This window comes from Chenopodium album, chromosome 9 (assembly GCF_948465745.1).
Source record: "Chenopodium album chromosome 9, dcCheAlbu1.1, whole genome shotgun sequence".
NCBI classification, from domain to species: Eukaryota; Viridiplantae; Streptophyta; class Magnoliopsida; order Caryophyllales; family Amaranthaceae; genus Chenopodium; species Chenopodium album.
In genome coordinates this window covers 36620690-36637704 of record NC_137842.1, presented here as the reverse complement: position 1 = coordinate 36637704, position 17015 = coordinate 36620690, and the positions used below count along the sequence as shown (strand labels likewise).

Below are 17015 nucleotides of genomic sequence, written 5' to 3'. Positions count from 1 at the left end.
ATATAGCATGACTCTTAGAGTTGGCTCGTAATGTTTGATGGGCAAGACGGCTTCAGCACCGTAAACCATGAGAAATGGGGTTTCACCGGTTGCCCCTTTTGCTGTTGTCCGGATGGCACATAGGACATGGATTAGTCCTTCTGCCCATAAGCCACCGGCTCTTTCTATTTTCTTTTTAATGCCGTCTGAGATGAGTTTATTGAAGGCTTCAACTTGGCCGTTTGCTTGGGGCCGGCCAACAGATGCAAAATAGCTTGAGATCCCCTGATCTCCCAACCAAGTTTTTAGCTGAGGCGTCTCAAACTGAGGACCATTATCAAACACCATAGACATAGGTACCCCATACCGGGTGATAATGTTCTTCCAAATGAAGGAAATTACGTTTGAGGTCTTGATGTTTTTAACCGCCTCAGCCTCCACCCACTTGGTGAAATAATCCACAGCCACCAAGATGTAGCGCTTTCCACCTGGAGCAGGCGTGTAAGGACCTAGAATGTCCATGCCCCATTTTGCAAACGGGATTGGGCTGTGGATGGCCGTCAGATCAGTAGCCGAACGGTGAATGAGTTTGCCAAATTTCTGGCACTTGTCACATTTCTTCACCAACTCCTTGGCGTCTGCCTCAAGAGTGGGCCAAAAATAATGTCGTCTGGCTCTGACGGCTATGGACTTGTCGCCTATGTGGGAGGCGCAGAATCCCGCATGCAGGTCTTCGAGGACTTCCTTCCCCTTTTCAGGGGTGACACACTTCAACAGAGGTTTAAGAAAACCCGCCTTGAAGAGTTCTCCATTTTTCAACTCGAATCTTGCAGCTCGCTTTTTCAGGACGGCTGCTTCCTGTGGCGAATCAGTAAGTGTACCGTCTGAGAGGTAGGCCCGGATGCCATCCATCTAGGTAGAGCTTCGGTCCAGAATTCCAATGGGATCCTCATAGATGCTTCTCTTTTCAAGAACTTCCCAAAAGACTGACCGAGGCGCATCATGGCAGACGGAAGATGCCAGCTTTGACAATGCATCCGCCTGGTTGTTTTCCGACCTAGGCACTTGACTCAGCCAGAATTCCTCAAGTGCCTTGGTCTCTTCTTTGACTGCCTGAAGATATTTAATCATAGCCGGATGAGTAGCCTCGTAGCTTCCCTCATACTTAATAACAACCAATTGAGAATCAGAGTAGGCGTCAATTTTCATGGACCCTGCCGCCTTACACATGCGAATGCCGGCTAGCAGAGCTTCATATTCCGCCTCATTGTTAGAGGCTTGAAATTTGAAGCGTATTGCATACTCAAATCTGTCCCCTTTAGGAGACTCGTAAATTACGCCTGCACCACAGCCGTTCTTAGTAGAGCTCCCGTCTACATACACTTTTCAAACCTGATTAAGATTATCCGGAGCCACCGGACGGGTCATTTCACCAATGAAGTCGACAAATGCCTGGCCTTTCACTGCCTTTCTTGGTTCGTAAGTGATTTCAAGACTTTGCATTTCAATAGCCCATTTCAACATTCTCCCGGATGAGTCCAAGGTAGACATTGGCCGCTTGAGTGGCTGGTCGGTGTAAATCACCACCGGGTGTGCCAGAAAGTAGGGCTTCAATTTTTGAAAGCCATATACAGAGCAAGGCCAAATTTTTCTACCATGGAATACCGGAGTTCAGCATTTTTAAGAACATGGCTAATGAAGTAAACCGGGAGCTGCACGCCGTCTCGCTCAGCAAGGAGAACGGCACTGAGGGCATGATCTGAGACGGCTAAGTACATGTACAACGTCTCCCTAGGTAAAGGACTGACCAACCTAGGTAGAGAATGTAAATGCTCTTTCAACCTCTGTAATGCCGCCTCAGCATCCTCCCCCCATTCAAATCTGGTCTTCTTCCTGATTGATTGGAAGAAGTAGAGGCACTTGTCGCCTGACCGACTAAGGAATCTCCCCAAGGCAGCCAGACAGCCGGTGAGCCTCTGCACTTCCTTGACAGAACGGGGTGACTTCATGTCTATCACCGCCTGTATCTTTTCAGGGTTAGCCTCTATCCCCCTTTGATCAATCAGGAATCCGAGAAACTTCCCAAACTCAACACCAAAGACGTATTTCTTCTGAGGGTGGTGAATGTTTCTCGGAGATCAGCAAGGTGATCCGTCTGTAGCTTGGATTTGACTATCATGTCATCAATGTACGCCTCCACATTTCTCCCAATCTGATTAATGAAGACCGTATTAATCATCCGTTGGAAAGTGGCAGGCGCATTTTTCAAGCCAAACGGCATCACAGTATAACAGAATAACCCCTGATCAGTGACGAAGGCCGTCTTCTCTTGATTTTTCTTCCACAGGGGTATCTTATGGAAGCCGGAGTAGGCATCCATAAAGCTCATCAAGGCGTGACCGGCTGTAGAGTCGACCAGACTGTCGATCTTTGGAAGAGGGTAACTGTCCTTTGAACACGCCTTGTTGAGGTCTGTGTAATCAACACACATGCGCCAGGTCCCATTCGGTTTCTTAACAAGGACCACATTGGCCACCCAGTCGGGAAAGTTACAAGGCCGGATGAGCCTGGCGTCTAGCAGCTTTTTGACTTCGGCAGCTGCCGCCTAACTTCTTTCCTCGCCGTGGTTTCTTTTCTTTTGCCAGATGGGCTTCTTTTTGGGGTCCACGGCGAGTTTGTGGACAGCGAGATCCGGGCTGACGCCTGGCATCTCTTCCACTTCAAAGGCAAAAATGTCTTTGAATTCCTTCAGCAGAAGGTGCAAGCTTGCACCCAAAGTAGCATGAGCAACCGTCCTAACCTTTACAGTACGTTCTGGACGGCTGTCATCCAGAACGAAATCAATACATTCACCAGCCGGTTGAGGGCTGAGCTCATCTGACCGTTCACCGGTCAGTGATTGCTATTTTTTCTCTTTCTTCACCTCCAACAGCAGAGGTGTCTTTCTTTTCTTCTCGGCTGCTGGTGGGGCTGGTACTGGGTCGGCATCCTTGACATTGTCAAGGTCTATTGGTTCCTAGCCGTCTGGGGCCACAGTGTCTCTGATGGCTGAGAGATAGCACTCTCGGGTCGTCTTCTGATCCCAATTCAGGGAACCAACAGTGCCGTCATCCCTCTCATACTTGATGAGCATGAGAGACAGGATGATTACTGCCTTGGCTACGTTGAGGGTCGGCTGGCCAAGGATAATGTTGTAGGCAGTCAACTCCTCAACGACCAAGAATCTGACGACAATATGTCGTCCTTGGCCCTTCTCTCCCAGCCGGATGGGTAAGTCAATTCTTCCGGCTGGGTAGACCATCCCACCCCCAAAACCAACCAAGGGGTGGGTGACCGGATGCATGCTGCTGACGTTGTATTTCAGCTTTTGCAAGCACCGGAGGCTGATAATGTCTGATGAGCTGCCGGTGTCAATAAGGATTCTTCCAACCAGTTGGTTGGCAACCTTATGACAACCGGGTCATCATGCGGACGGCGGACGCTGCCCCTATCCTTCTCAGTGATCAAGACGTCTGGGAAGGAGGTGCTTGCAGACGCCTGCTCGTCATCATCCTTGTCCATCTTTCGAAGATGGCTCTTGGTGCCCCGGATGGTAGGGCCACCAGAGGAGAACCCGCCTGCTATTGTGTAGACCGGCTCCTTGTCGGTATCCGAGCAACTAGCAAGCTGGGGGGTAGTCTTGGAGGACTGACCCTTGTTTTTCTTTTTTGCCCCGGCTAGGGACTTAGAAATGTAGGACTTCAACAGCCCTTTGTCATCCAGTCGGTCCAACGCCCGCTGAAGACTGAAGCAGTCGTTGGTATCATGGCCGACCTCCTCATGGAACTAACAGAATTTATTTTTGTTCCGTGACTGGACAGAACTCTTCATAGGATTCGGCTTCTCAATGGACAGTCGGTCCTTTACCTCCATGAGAATGGAGTTGCAGTCTTTATTAAACTCGTACTTGGGGACGTACGGCTTAAACTCTTTCTTTTTCTTCTGGGACGGCTGGTCAGAGTCAGTAACCGCCCAGACTTCTTTTCTTTTCTTGCTCTCTTCTTTGTTTTTGACCGGCTGAGCAGACCGGCTGTCTTTCTGTTTGTCGGACTTCTTAGAGTCCGACTGGTTACCAGGCGAGCAGAGGTCGGTAGCTTGGATGTAGCTTTCCGCCTCCCTCAGGGCCGCCTGTAAGGTGAAAGCCCCTTTTCTGAATAGGTCGAACTTAAAGGTCGACCCGTCTCTCAGACCTTTGAAAAAGTCTGTAAAAGCTACCTCGTCAGACAGTCCTTGAATTTGAATTCTTATCATATTGAACCGCCTGACATATGAGCGCAACCCTTCTCTCTCCCCCTGCCTTAACAGTGCTCAAATCAAGGCTTGTTTTCTTGGCAGGGATGTTCATTGAGAAGTTGGAAGCAAACAGGAAGGCGAGCTTCCTGAAGCTATCGATGGACCCGGCTGGCAAATTGCCAAACCATTGTTGGGCAATGCCCTTCAATGTAGCCGGGAAGCATCGACACCAAGCGGCATCATCCAACCCCTGCAGATACATGAGGTTGGTGTATGCCATGAGGTGGTCTTCCGGATTGGTGGTACCATCATAGGTACCAACCAATACATTCTTAACCTTGGCCGGCTGGGCCGCCTCGGTTATCTCCCGGGTGAACGCAGAAGGTTGTTCACCCAGGCGCAGCAGACAAGCTGCCAGTCCAGTGGCTAGACATTTGGATATGCCGCCTGACCTCCAAAGAAGGTCGGCTGCATGAAGTGAGGGGGATACTGTCCGTAAGCCTGAGTAGGCACATACGGTACAGCTCCAATCATGTGAGGGCCAGAATAGACGGTATTACCGCCTGTCTGGCTCTCATGCAAGGAGGGTGCACTCCCTGCAGAAATGTTGTTGAAACTGTCTGGAAAGTTCGACGTTGAAGCCGACTCAGACAGGGATTGGTTTCTCTTCCGGTTGATGATCTCCCGGGCATCAAGAGTTGATTTTTTATTTCTCACCGGCTGCTGAGTCAGGCGAGTGTTATTGGTGTTCTTCCCAGGAAGGAGAATTTTTTACTAATCAATGGTCCCGGTTGCCTTCTCCTTTGGATGAGGAGTGGGCTGCCGGTTTCTGACTGACTTCCCCTTCTCTGGAGGAGCCTTCTTCGTCGGCTGACTTTTACTTGGGCCAGCCCGGCTTTTGGTGATCAGCTCTTTAATTTCACCCTTGAAACTTGTCATGAATCTCATGAGTTCGTCTCGGGTGACAGGGGATGATCCAGCGGCCGTTTGGGTTTCCCCTTCCGGCTTCCCAGTGGATCGGCTTGGACCCGCCTGGGAGGCACCCTGCTCCAGAATGTCTCTAGGCCGGATGCTCTTGATTCTGAGCGAGCCATCCTCGGCTGTAAAGGTTTCGAGCTGAGGATCCTCATCCTCCTGGTCTGTAAAGACTTCTGGGTCTTCGCCCAGACGGTTAGGAGGTGGTACAGACTCTTGAACCATCTTCGAGGTACTCTCCCCACAGACGGCGCCAAATGTTTTGGGTGTTTTTGTCCCTCGGGAGAGTTACAACACGAAGTCTGATCTGGCTGAGCTGTACCTGCAAAATAACGGAGACTCCGGGTGGTTGGAGCTCCGCCTCCGACGGTCAAGTTAGTAACTTGAAATGGAATAAAGAGAACGGAAATTTAGGTGGGTATCTGCTCGGATTCTAAGCTCAGGTGTTTCTCTGATGTGAGAGAATGCAAGTGTAATAAATGGAAAAACGTGCCCTCAAAATGAGGGACATCTCCCTATTTATAGGGTCTTTGGGATTTGTGCCCCTGATTAGGTCACTGAACCCTAATCATTGGTGGGCCGCGCCGTTTTGCGGCTTTCTCGGGATTTAGGCCTGAAGGCCGCCTTTTTCCCTTAATTTCTGGAGTGACACGTGTCAAGAAGGGATTGGTCCACTTTGGGCCATCCTGAGGCTGACACGTGTCATCCTCTGATTGGACCACGTGGCGGGGTAAAATTACCCTAAACACTTAGCTCCTTGACCTAAGCAACGTTCATAATCACTTCATCTATATACGTGCTTAGCTTCCAGACCTAAGTGACGTTCAAGATCGTTTCTTTACACCATAAATGATGCTTAGCTCCATGACCTAAGTTCATTCACCTATCGTGTCACATGACGTAATTGCCCTTTGCCTCCTAGCCTAAGAACATGCATCATACATACATTATACTCAAGACGAGCAGTTCAATATGACAAGAAGAAAATCCATGTGATTCATTTCGTCTTGCTCAACAAGGAAGTTCAAAACTTCTTCCCTTTTTTATCATGACTTTTATTTTGGGGAAGTTAAAAAACAAAACTTCATTTTTCACGTCTTTCTTTTTCGGGAGAAAGTCGGTACCCTCCACTCATGACAAAAATGACGGAAAATTTTTGCTCTTGCATTTTTAATTGCTTGTGTCAGTGCACACACTCACTCAAGACACACACAATCATAAGTCATACACATGTCATGTCATGTCAAGTCAAACTTTATCAAGTCAGTTGGTCAAGTCAATCACAGTATATACGAGTCCCTTGGCAAATTTTATTTTGCAGGTCTCATCTATAGCCCACGTCCGGGGACAAGCGGACCATTTACATCCCACGTCCGGGGACAAGCGGACCATCTACAACCCACGTTCAGGGACAAGCGAACCATTTACAGCCCACGTTCGGGGACAAGAAAATCAATTACAGCCCACGTTTGGGGACAAGCGAACCAATTACAGCCCACGTTCGGGGACAAGCGAACAAACTACGGCCCACGTCCGGGGACAAGCGGACCATCTACAGCCCACGTTCGGGGACAATCGAGCCACCATCATTTCATGACGCAAGGTTCTCGATACACAGAGACTTGCAATCTCATCATCTGTCGACTTTCCTCAAGCATGGAAAGTATTATCCGGTGGATTTTTCTTCAAGTATAGAAAACCGCCAAATCGGCTTTCCTCAAGCATGGAAGGCATTATCGGTGGAATTCATCAAGCATAGAATGACACCAAATTCATCAGTCGGCTTTCCTCAGGCATGGAAAGTATCATCCGGTAGGTTTCTTCAGGCTTAGAAAGCTACCAAAATCATCAGTCGGATTTCCTCAGGCATGGAAAGCGTTTCAACGAACGTCATCCGGTGGATTCCTTCAAGCATAGGAAGCTACCAAACTCATTTCTCACCGATACACTAGTGTCAGATACGCATTCTATCCCTTTACTCTTTTATCTATAGAACTAACATTTTTCTGCAGGTATCGGCGTATACAAAATGATTTAGGATCGCAGAACGTCTTAAATCATTCTCCGTCCCTATGGACTACTTTGACTATCGTTTTCGAAACTGGCGTTTCTACAAACTCAGTCAAAGTGGGGGCTTCTGTAGACACCTAAAAATGTCTCCCCAAAACCATACCCGATGATGAACAACCTTTCACCGCCATTATTGGTCGGGTTGAGTATTTAATCTTGGAGTGCTTAAATCCATATTTCCATTTCATAAACCAACCCAAATTCTAGCCCATTCCCCCAAACCATAACTTATTTTCCTCTTTTCGTGCCTTTAAACCCAAAATAATTCATTTCGTGTCCTTTAAAATCATTCATTTCGTGTCCTTTTTATAAAAACGTTTGATACAGTTTATTTTGGTCCATAATATGGGTCCAATGATTGAATAGTTGGATGGGGCTTGAAAATAGCTTTCCAACGGTATATTATAATCCCAAATCCGAGTTATAACGAATAAGTTATGGCTAAAATATTAAACTGAGCCCACCTTACCTACGACCCAATGATCATGTGGAGGGTCCAAATTATTTGATCCAATTTCTAAACCAATTAGGATTAATTGGAAGCTTCTATAAGTTTCTAAAAGATCTTAATTATCCTTTTTGGAAAGATAAAATTAAAGAGTTTGAAATTGAATAAAACTCCTTTTTTTGAAAGTCCTATTTCTATCCGAATTGAAAGACGTTCAAAGATAGACAGATATTATTTTCTTGCCTCATATTTTTTATCCAAATTTTATATGGTTGGATAGCCCTTGAAATTATCTTTCCAATGATATTTTATAATATCAATTCCGAGCTATAACGGAAAAGATATGAATAAAATGTCAAACTCTATCCAAAACTGACATCGTCTCACTATTTCAGCAATATCTTTTATTATATAAAATATTTTAATCTGATTCGAATTGGGTTAGAAAGTAGACTTCAAGAGCTTTCCAAAAATATCTTATTCATCTCATTCCGATTTCTGGATCAAAAGATATGATAAAAACAAAAACCACAAAAACTGCAGTCTATCGAGTTTTATTCCGATTTAATTCGGATCTTATCTTAATTCTTCGACCCCTCTTTTTTCTCTATAAATAGAGGTCATATCACCCCTTTCTCAATCATCAACAAGCTTGATGATCAAATCCTTCTCTCTTTCTGTCTTTGACACCAAAAATCATTCTTCTTCTCTCTCTCTCATATTGTAAGCCTTAAACCTATATTCCTAATTACACCATTTTTCCCTTAAGCACTCCAAGGAGTCCATACAATACCCGAAGTTCTATACTTAAACCAAGGCGTGAAAGGTATAATTATCTGAGGGTTTGGACCAAATTAACTCTACTTTTATTTAGTTTAATTTAATTTTCATTTGCTTTATATTTTTTTTTATTGAAGTTACTAACAATTTATTCATGATGTAGCAATTTAAAGGAACGCGCGGAATGTGAGTAATTAATTAAATTAATTACTTTTATTTTATTTTATATTGCTAGTATCATGATTAGGTTATTATTATTATTTGATTTGACTAACAATTTATTGTTAAATTGCTTCCAATATTAATGGTAATTATATTGTTATTATGATAACCATATTGCATGTTTAAAGGGGAATATGTAATTAAAAATCACGCCTAATAAGATAATTTGGACAACCGATTTAGGATCCTTTTTAATCTTGTTATTTAATCAAGTGATCACAATATTTTAGAATTATGTGTTGCATTAATATTCAACCAATTTAGCTTAATAATAGTTTGGAGCAAATTGAATCTTTGTTTGTATGCCTTTGAGATCGCATGAATCACTTTTCACTATAAGAATCGAGTAGAGGCCAATACGGGCGAATGTGACTCCATGACTCACTTCGTACCATCATCCCCGATCCTCCTTTCGTGGTTCCGAACCATATGGAGTTAGTAATCTCATGGATTATGAATGGGGTGTAACCTTCACGGGTCAATCGTTGTTGCCTATCGTTGTCCCTTATCGTGGTTGCCTTTTATGATCCGTGAACGGTTTACAAGTTCCTTAAAAACTTGTTGGCGGCTCCCTACTTTGCTTGTCCCTAATCGTATTATGTCAATTCCCACTTCCTATGAGTGCCAAGCATATTCAAACCATGCTTTTAACGTAGGCGCACTTCGAACGACGCCTACAATTACTAATTCTCTTGATTAAAATAATAGAAATTTTTTCTGGAAACAATCCCCAAACAAATCAAGTATACCTATGATCTCATGGGATAAAACTTGTAAATCTAAATATTATGGTGGCTCAGGCCTCTGTAAAACTGAGGCAATTAACTCCTTCTTTTTAGCTAAAGTAGGTTGGAAAATAATCTCATCTTTAGGACTCTTGGATTTGGAAAAAAAATTCTTCGAATTCGCCCCTTCCTACTTCGTGGCCTTCGATGGAAAATTGGTAATGGTACTAGTGTTCTATTCTGGCTTGATAAATGGTGCTCTTCTGAAAATTTAATCACTATGCTTAATTTAGATATTTCGAATATCCAAAACCTAGATCTTACTATTGATCATTTCATTTTGGACAATAATGAAATGGGATGTTTCTACTCTGTTTCTTTATGTCCCGTCTAATATTGTCCATCTTTTTAAAGGAATCTCACTTCCCTCTTTAGTTATTCAAGATGAGCCTTGATTCTCTAACACTGGTGATTATACTGTCAAATCAACTACTTGGCTGGCTCATAATATCTCTTCTCATACTAAATGGGAATTTCTTGGATTTGGAAACTTGATATATCTCCAAAACTGAAAATTTTTGTTTTGAAATTTCTTCATAATGCTCTACCTACAAGGGCTAATCTTGCTTATCGTCAGTTGGATATTCCTTCTATGTGCCTCCTTTGTAATTGTCATGATGAAATTCAAAATCATTTTTTTCTATCTTGTTCCTACACTTCTCAGTTTTGGCATGTTGATGCTACTATTCGTTGAATTGGTCAGGTCCCTTTAACCACTAGTATTTATTTGCTTGTTAAAGTTTTAAAGGGTAATTTCTCTATGTCTCTAAGAAAATTTTATAACTTCTTTATGAAGTATCTAATTTAGTGATTTTTGATGAAATTGTTTTTTTCTCATATGACTATTTTTTCTCATGCCCAAATTTTTTTTTTATCATGAATGGCATTTTCATTCTTGTCTCGAATCTTTGGATACTCTTGCTCCTGCTCTTCCTTCTTATCCTACCCCTAGGAGTATACGTGTCTCTTGGTTGCCCCCTCCCCCTGGTGTTATTAAAATAAATTTTGATGGTTCTGTTCGAGATGATTTAGCAATTGTAGGCATTGTTCTAAGATAGAGATCATTTAGGAAATAATATTTGTAGTCGTTATTTTAATATTGGTATGAGTACTCCTCTTATTGCGGAAAATACGGCCCTTCGTAAGGGTCTTCTTTTGGCACATGCTCATAATATTTTAAAAGTATTTATTGAAGGGGGATAATTTGCTAATTATTAATATTTTGCAAAGAAAGACTTAGTGCCCGTGGAAAATTCAGCTATTATTGGAGAATGTTAAGGAGTTGATTCGAAATTTCACCTATGTTGATTTGCGCCACATATATGGAGAGGGTGGCAAGCTTACCAAGATATCAATCCATTTATATATATTAAATTTTCTTTTTATATCTATTCTAATAAGTTAGGGTATAGTTTTGAGAGAAGATTATTCTAACTTCTTGCTCACCTTTCCATTAAAAAAAATGCAACCTATATGGACAATAAAGAGTCCATTCATATGGGGTTACAATGTTAATTAATGGCACATGAGAATTACAAGGAAGTTACAAAGATAGTCATATTATTGAGGGAGTTACAAACTATTATGGGCATGCACAATTATTATTTTGTTGTAATGTATTCCCTCTGTCCCATAATATTTGTGACGTTGGGGTGGTAACGTAGATTAAGAAAACTACAAGTAGGTCCATTTAAAACATGTTTATTATACTACCTCTGTTTCATAAAATGTGCAGCAAAGGGGCTTGCACAATTCCCAAGGCAAAATTTCTTAAGAAAAGATTAGTAAACAAAAGGGCATGTGATTAATTGGATGAGAGAGAAAACAACCCTACCACAACCACCCGAAACCCAGCCAGCCAACTCGCACTACAACCAGACCACCAACGCCACACAAGACCAACAACACCACCAAACCACCAACGAACGAAGCCCTACCTCACCACAACCCAAAACCCATCCAACCAACTCGCACCACCACTAAATCCCCACCCAATCAACCACCAACGAACCAAAACCCCAACTCACCACCAAAGAACCAAAATCCCCACTTACCACTACCAACAAACCCACCCAACCAAATCGCACGGCTTTGAAAAGGGTGAAAGGGGCAACGAACTGGAGTTGGAGAAATCGGTGACTGTCATGAGTATGAGGGTCGTGCGGCAATCGAGGGTAATTGAAACCCGACCTACCTCACCACCACCATCAAATTTAAACCCGACCTCACCACCATCAAAAATTGAAATCCCATATCGCCACCATGATCTGAAATGTGCCCCCAACCACAAGAGAAGAGAGAAGAAAGAGAACAGATGGTGCGGTGGATCCGAGTGGTGGTGGTAGTACGGTGAGAGAAGAGAGAGAAAAGAGGATAGGGATGGTGCTTGTGGTGGTTTAGAGGGAGGAGAGTGAAAAATTGGTTGTGTTGGTGGTGGATAAGGTTGTGAGGGAGGAGAGAGAATGTGGGTTAGAGTTTTAATTATAGGGATAAATTAATTTGGGTTAAAGAGTTAATATGTTGTTTATTGAACTTAAGTAAAATTTAGTAAGGGTATGGTGGTAATTTTACACAAAAAATTTACTAAAAGAGGTAACTTTTAGTTTGTTGTACATAATGTGTAGTTTCCATTTTAGGAAATTGTTGCAGATTTTATGAAACGGAAATAGTATTAAGGATTCTCTTTTGTATTTTTATATAGTTAAAAAAAAAAAAAAAAAAAACAAACAAAAAGTGGAGGAGGTGGAGTAGTGGGGAGAAAAAAAATGTTGGAAAATATTTTTTTATTAGTGGTCTCATATATTTGGTAACGTGTGAAATATTTTGGAATGAAAGAAAATAATAAATGTGTCAATTATTATGGAACGGAAAGAAATAATAACTGATAAACCCATTATATAACTAATATATAAAACTAAACTTTTAGTCAAGCCACAAGACATTAACATTTGGCATTCTAACTTTTCGTCAAATGTTGCGCCACATTGGGTATATGTACATAGACTTCATAAGATAAAAAAAATTAAAAAAAAAAAATATTTTTTTTAAAAAAAAAAGTTTAGAATTCTATTTTTAATCAAATTTGGATAGAATTTTGAGATAAAATTATTTGTTGAGAGTTTTATTATCAATAAAATACCAAAATTTCATATGTATAAATTGTATTATATTTTTAGTCAAAAAAAAAAATTAGTTTATAACTCAAAAAAAAAAAATACAAATATTATTTTTAGTCCTTTACATGCCTTCTACATTAGTTTAAATCGTGACAAAATTACTTTAATTCCCAGCTAATTTTGTATTACAAATATATTTTGAAATTTAAGTATAGATTAAAAATTTATATCAAAATTTAGTAAATAAGCCGTACAACTTAGGGTACAAAACTAGTTCTAAGAAAACTCAAATATGGTGAACCATTTTTTAGTGTCAGCCTCTCAACCATGTCAATATCAATTTCTAGCACCTGTTCACCGCTTTCATGGCGAAACTACCGTTACTCAACTCCCAAACTCACAACCCGTGCCACATTTTTCCGCCATGGGAGCAGCAGCAGCAGCACTAATCAAACCCTTCAATTCAACTCCTCTACATCAGATTCTTCGTTCACCCAACGATTTGGGCTTCGCATTTCTGGGGCTAAATTGGGATTTTACGTTCGAGCTGAGAATAGTGGAGGAGAGAAAAAGAGAAGTGAGCAAGAAATTGAGGATGAAGAATTGGAAGAATTGAGGGGTAAAAGCACAATGCCTGATAGATTTAAGTACTTGACTAAGGAAGTTCCTTCTCCTCCTCTTCGTTGGCCTTGGTTTGTAGGTATCTTTCTCCCTCCTTTTCTTTTGATTTAATGTTTTTTTTTTATCTGTTTTTGTAAATTTGTCTTCCTTTTAAAGAATGAATGTTATTGGGAATTTATCTTCATTTCTTGTTTGTTGATATTTTGATTTTGAGTTTACTCACAAATTTGGAGAAATTCAAATTGAAATTGAGTGATAAAAATTAAGTGGAAAATGTGTTAGTAACAGACTAACAGGGCTGTTAAATTTAAAAATGTGTCAAGAAGAAATTCTGTAAAATGGGTTAATGTAATTGATTTTTTTTTTTTTTTTTTTTTTTGCTCACCAATTTGGGGAAATTGGAATTGGAATTGATCGACAGAGTGGAAAATGTGTTAGTTACAGGGCTGTTAAAAATGGGACATGAAGAAATTCAGTAAAATGGGTTAGTGCTGTTTTTATATAAATAGCTCATTAATATCCAATTTATGTATGCATAGCATACCCTTATGGCTTGTTTTGTAGACATTTTGATTGGTGGTTATGGCAATGAGTTTATAAGAAATGGCTAATCGATAGCTGTTTAATATCGCATCTCTATATGCATACTCTTACGGCAATGAGTTTATATGAATTTTGCAAGGGAAGTTTTATGACAGTTGATGATATTCATGGTATTGTTTCTCCAGTTATATGTATGTGTGTTTCTACTTAAAACTTCATTAGTACGTGTTAGTCGTTACTAACTCTAGGGAATGTTTTAGGCAAGGGTAATGAAAAGAAATACTGTAAAAATAACATTCTGTGAATGTTGTTTGCTAGTCCTTCTTTATGGTGATTGCAGCATTAAAAATGAAAAGACGATGAGGAGTGTGGGGGAAAGGAAGAACACCCCCCCCCCCCCCCCCCGTTTTCCCTCTCTGTTGTTTTGAAGTCTTATTATCTCGTGTATTGAAATGGAATTAGGATATTTGGAACTGCTTGTAAGCTTCAAAGTTAAGGAGTCGTCCCTCTTTAGCCTTCTTTATGTGCTCCTCACCTCCTTGCCTGCCTCTTCTAAACAAAATATAGTAGGCCAAGAATATGAAAATTATAGAGGTTGGAGGGAATGTTGGGGTTGTTTTTCATCATGAAATCACGAGCCCATTTTTTTTTGTGGGAGGGGGTAACTGAGGGCCCTGAATAAATACTTTTTTCTATCTTCTCTCCTGTTGATTTTAACTTTCTACTGATTGCTTCTCCTTTGTTCAAGGAAAAATAACTTTTATGTACCATTCAACCCTTACTAAGAGATGTGGTATCACTTCTGAGAAATACCAAAAATCCTCCACTAGCAGCTATACACGAGAGTAAAGTTACAGTCTTGCAATGACTTTAAAGTCTAAACTTTTTGATTTTGGTGCTGTTTAGAAACACTAGCTAGGCTATTCAAATAAGATTTTCTTAGAGTTGAGTGTGTGTGTGTGTGTGTGTTATATGGGACGAATACAAAGATGCCTAAAGTAGATCGTGGGTGTTTGATTTGTAGTGCACTAAGGAATATTGAGGTTGAAGAGTACTCAGAACCTCAAAGTATTTGGATTGTACATGATAAATTTAATAGCATGAGATCTTCTAGAATGAGTACTTGATTATGATGAAGAGGAATAACTATTTGTACTTTATTTGAATCTCAAATTTTGTAGGTGCTGCAATTTCTGATCACCTATATGTGTCTGATGTTGCTGTCTTGATTTTGTAGAGAATTTTTTTTGGATAATTGTATAGCCAGTTTTCCAGGGGATTAAGATTGAAAGAAATGTAGTGAAGGTATCATAGCTGCTACTATGGACATAAAAGATGATAGGAAGACCCTTATTGTCCCATACCTTAGTTTTGCTGTATTGAACTCTATGGTGCTGCTCAACTTGTGTCCATGCCCAGCATTTAACTGGTTGATGATATGTTGTACGCAGTAACTTACAAGTATGCATACTATTAGAACGATATGTTTCTTCCCCTTGAAGCTTGCCTCTTCTGTACTGACCTTATTGGGTTTTACTATGAGGAAACACAATCTGTTTACTAAACTACTGAGGGATCTTTCCATGCTAGTGCAACTAATTATTCTTGCCTTTTTCTGACTTTGCTTATGATATATGCAGCGCTAGCATTTCTCATCTATGCTTGGAGATCAGTCTTGTGGGAACTTTCCAATTGGAAAAAGCTCGTAGTGAATATTTTCCATTTTATTGGATACCTATCGAAATTTGTCTTGGCTCTCATATTCCATTTCATAGGTGACCCTATCTCCTACACAATTCTCTTTTTTGAGACTGCAGTTCATGCAGTACGTTCCTTTTACTCCAGCATAGTGACATCTGCTCCAATACCAGAATTAACCTCTATCATTATGCTCGCTTCTATTGTACTTGCAATTGGAGAAGTGGCTTCTCCAAACTCACTAAAGTGCCAACCCTACCTTCTTACTGTAGCTGGGATTATTGGTTATGGAGCAGTGAGAGGTTTCATCATTGAACCAGTCTTCTGGCTAATGTTTGCTGGTCTCTTCAGCTTTTCCCGATTATTTAAAAACAGGGATAATGTTTCTTCTGCATTACCTGTAGCAACTGTATTGGCCTCTGTTGGTGAGCCATGGGTTAGAGTTTTAGCGATAATATCCTTTACAGCATTGGCTATTCATCATCATTCTAAAAACCTTGCAGAAGGAAATGAAGTAGCTGAAGTTACTCCCTCTATGGGAAAAGTTCCATTTCCTTTGTTGGGTGTCGCATTAGCCATTGGAATTCGTGTTGCTGCTAAGTGGGCTGGCTATCGCCATTTGACATGGATGGTTGTGTAGTTAATGTGGAGAAAATTTCAAGCTCCTGAGCTTACTAGAAGAAAATTTCGTGATCTTGGCTTTGCAAGTTTATGTGCTTCGTTGAGGTGTCCGAATATGGTTGTATTACTGATGTAAATGTTTACATTGTAGCTTTTACTTGGCAATTTTGTAGCAACTTTTTACGAAATACTGTAGTTTGTTGTTTGTTAGATGGGTTTGTATGATATGAGTTCCCTCCAGACAGAATTACAAATGATAGCCCAACAGTTTGGAAGAAGAAAATAATCAAGGTTACAAATTTTCTTCATTGAAAGAGCATGGAGCCGTGGAACCTTCACATAATACTTTATGATCCATTTCGTACAGTATGTACTTGTTATTCTAATTTAAAGTGATGGATGTCATACTATAGTTATAGTAGTATACAATGTATACACTTCAAATCTCTTCTACCACGCAAATCTCTTATTCAAAATGAAAAAACATACTTCTTGTTTTTTTTTACTTGACCTTTTTCTTCTATCACGCTTGCCAATGTAAAACCTCAACGAATAATAACTTTAATTCTCCATAAGTAAAAATTATAAAATTTATATGGGTTTTTCTAAGCTATACCCCTAAGGTATTCGAGTTTCTAAGGTGTACCCAAACTTTTTCAAGTTTCTAAGTTGTGCCTCTCAACTCACTACCATAACTGAATGGTACCCTCATTGGGACTTCCACGTCACCTAAATTAACTATAAATTTAATAGAAAGATGATAAAAAGGTAAGGAAATGGTAGGAGAAAGAAATCTTAGCCACCGCAACCCTAATAATGAAAACTTGTAACATCCTAGAAATTCCTTTATTTTAAAATACCTGTTTTGCCCTGTATAAAACTTTA

At 40.6% G+C, this 17015-nt stretch overlaps 1 protein-coding gene across 1 annotated transcript; it reads left to right on the top strand.

The window, feature by feature from the left end:
* The first annotated feature begins 12947 nt into the window (after positions 1–12947).
* On the top strand, positions 12948–16547 carry LOC145559731 (uncharacterized). The gene is made up of 2 exons (XM_081621064.1): positions 12948–13347; positions 15452–16547. Exons 1-2 carry the CDS (start codon positions 12975–12977, stop codon positions 16147–16149), a joined length of 1071 nt encoding a protein of 356 aa, XP_081477190.1. The 5' UTR covers positions 12948–12974; the 3' UTR covers positions 16150–16547.
* Positions 16548–17015: the final 468 nt, after the last annotated feature.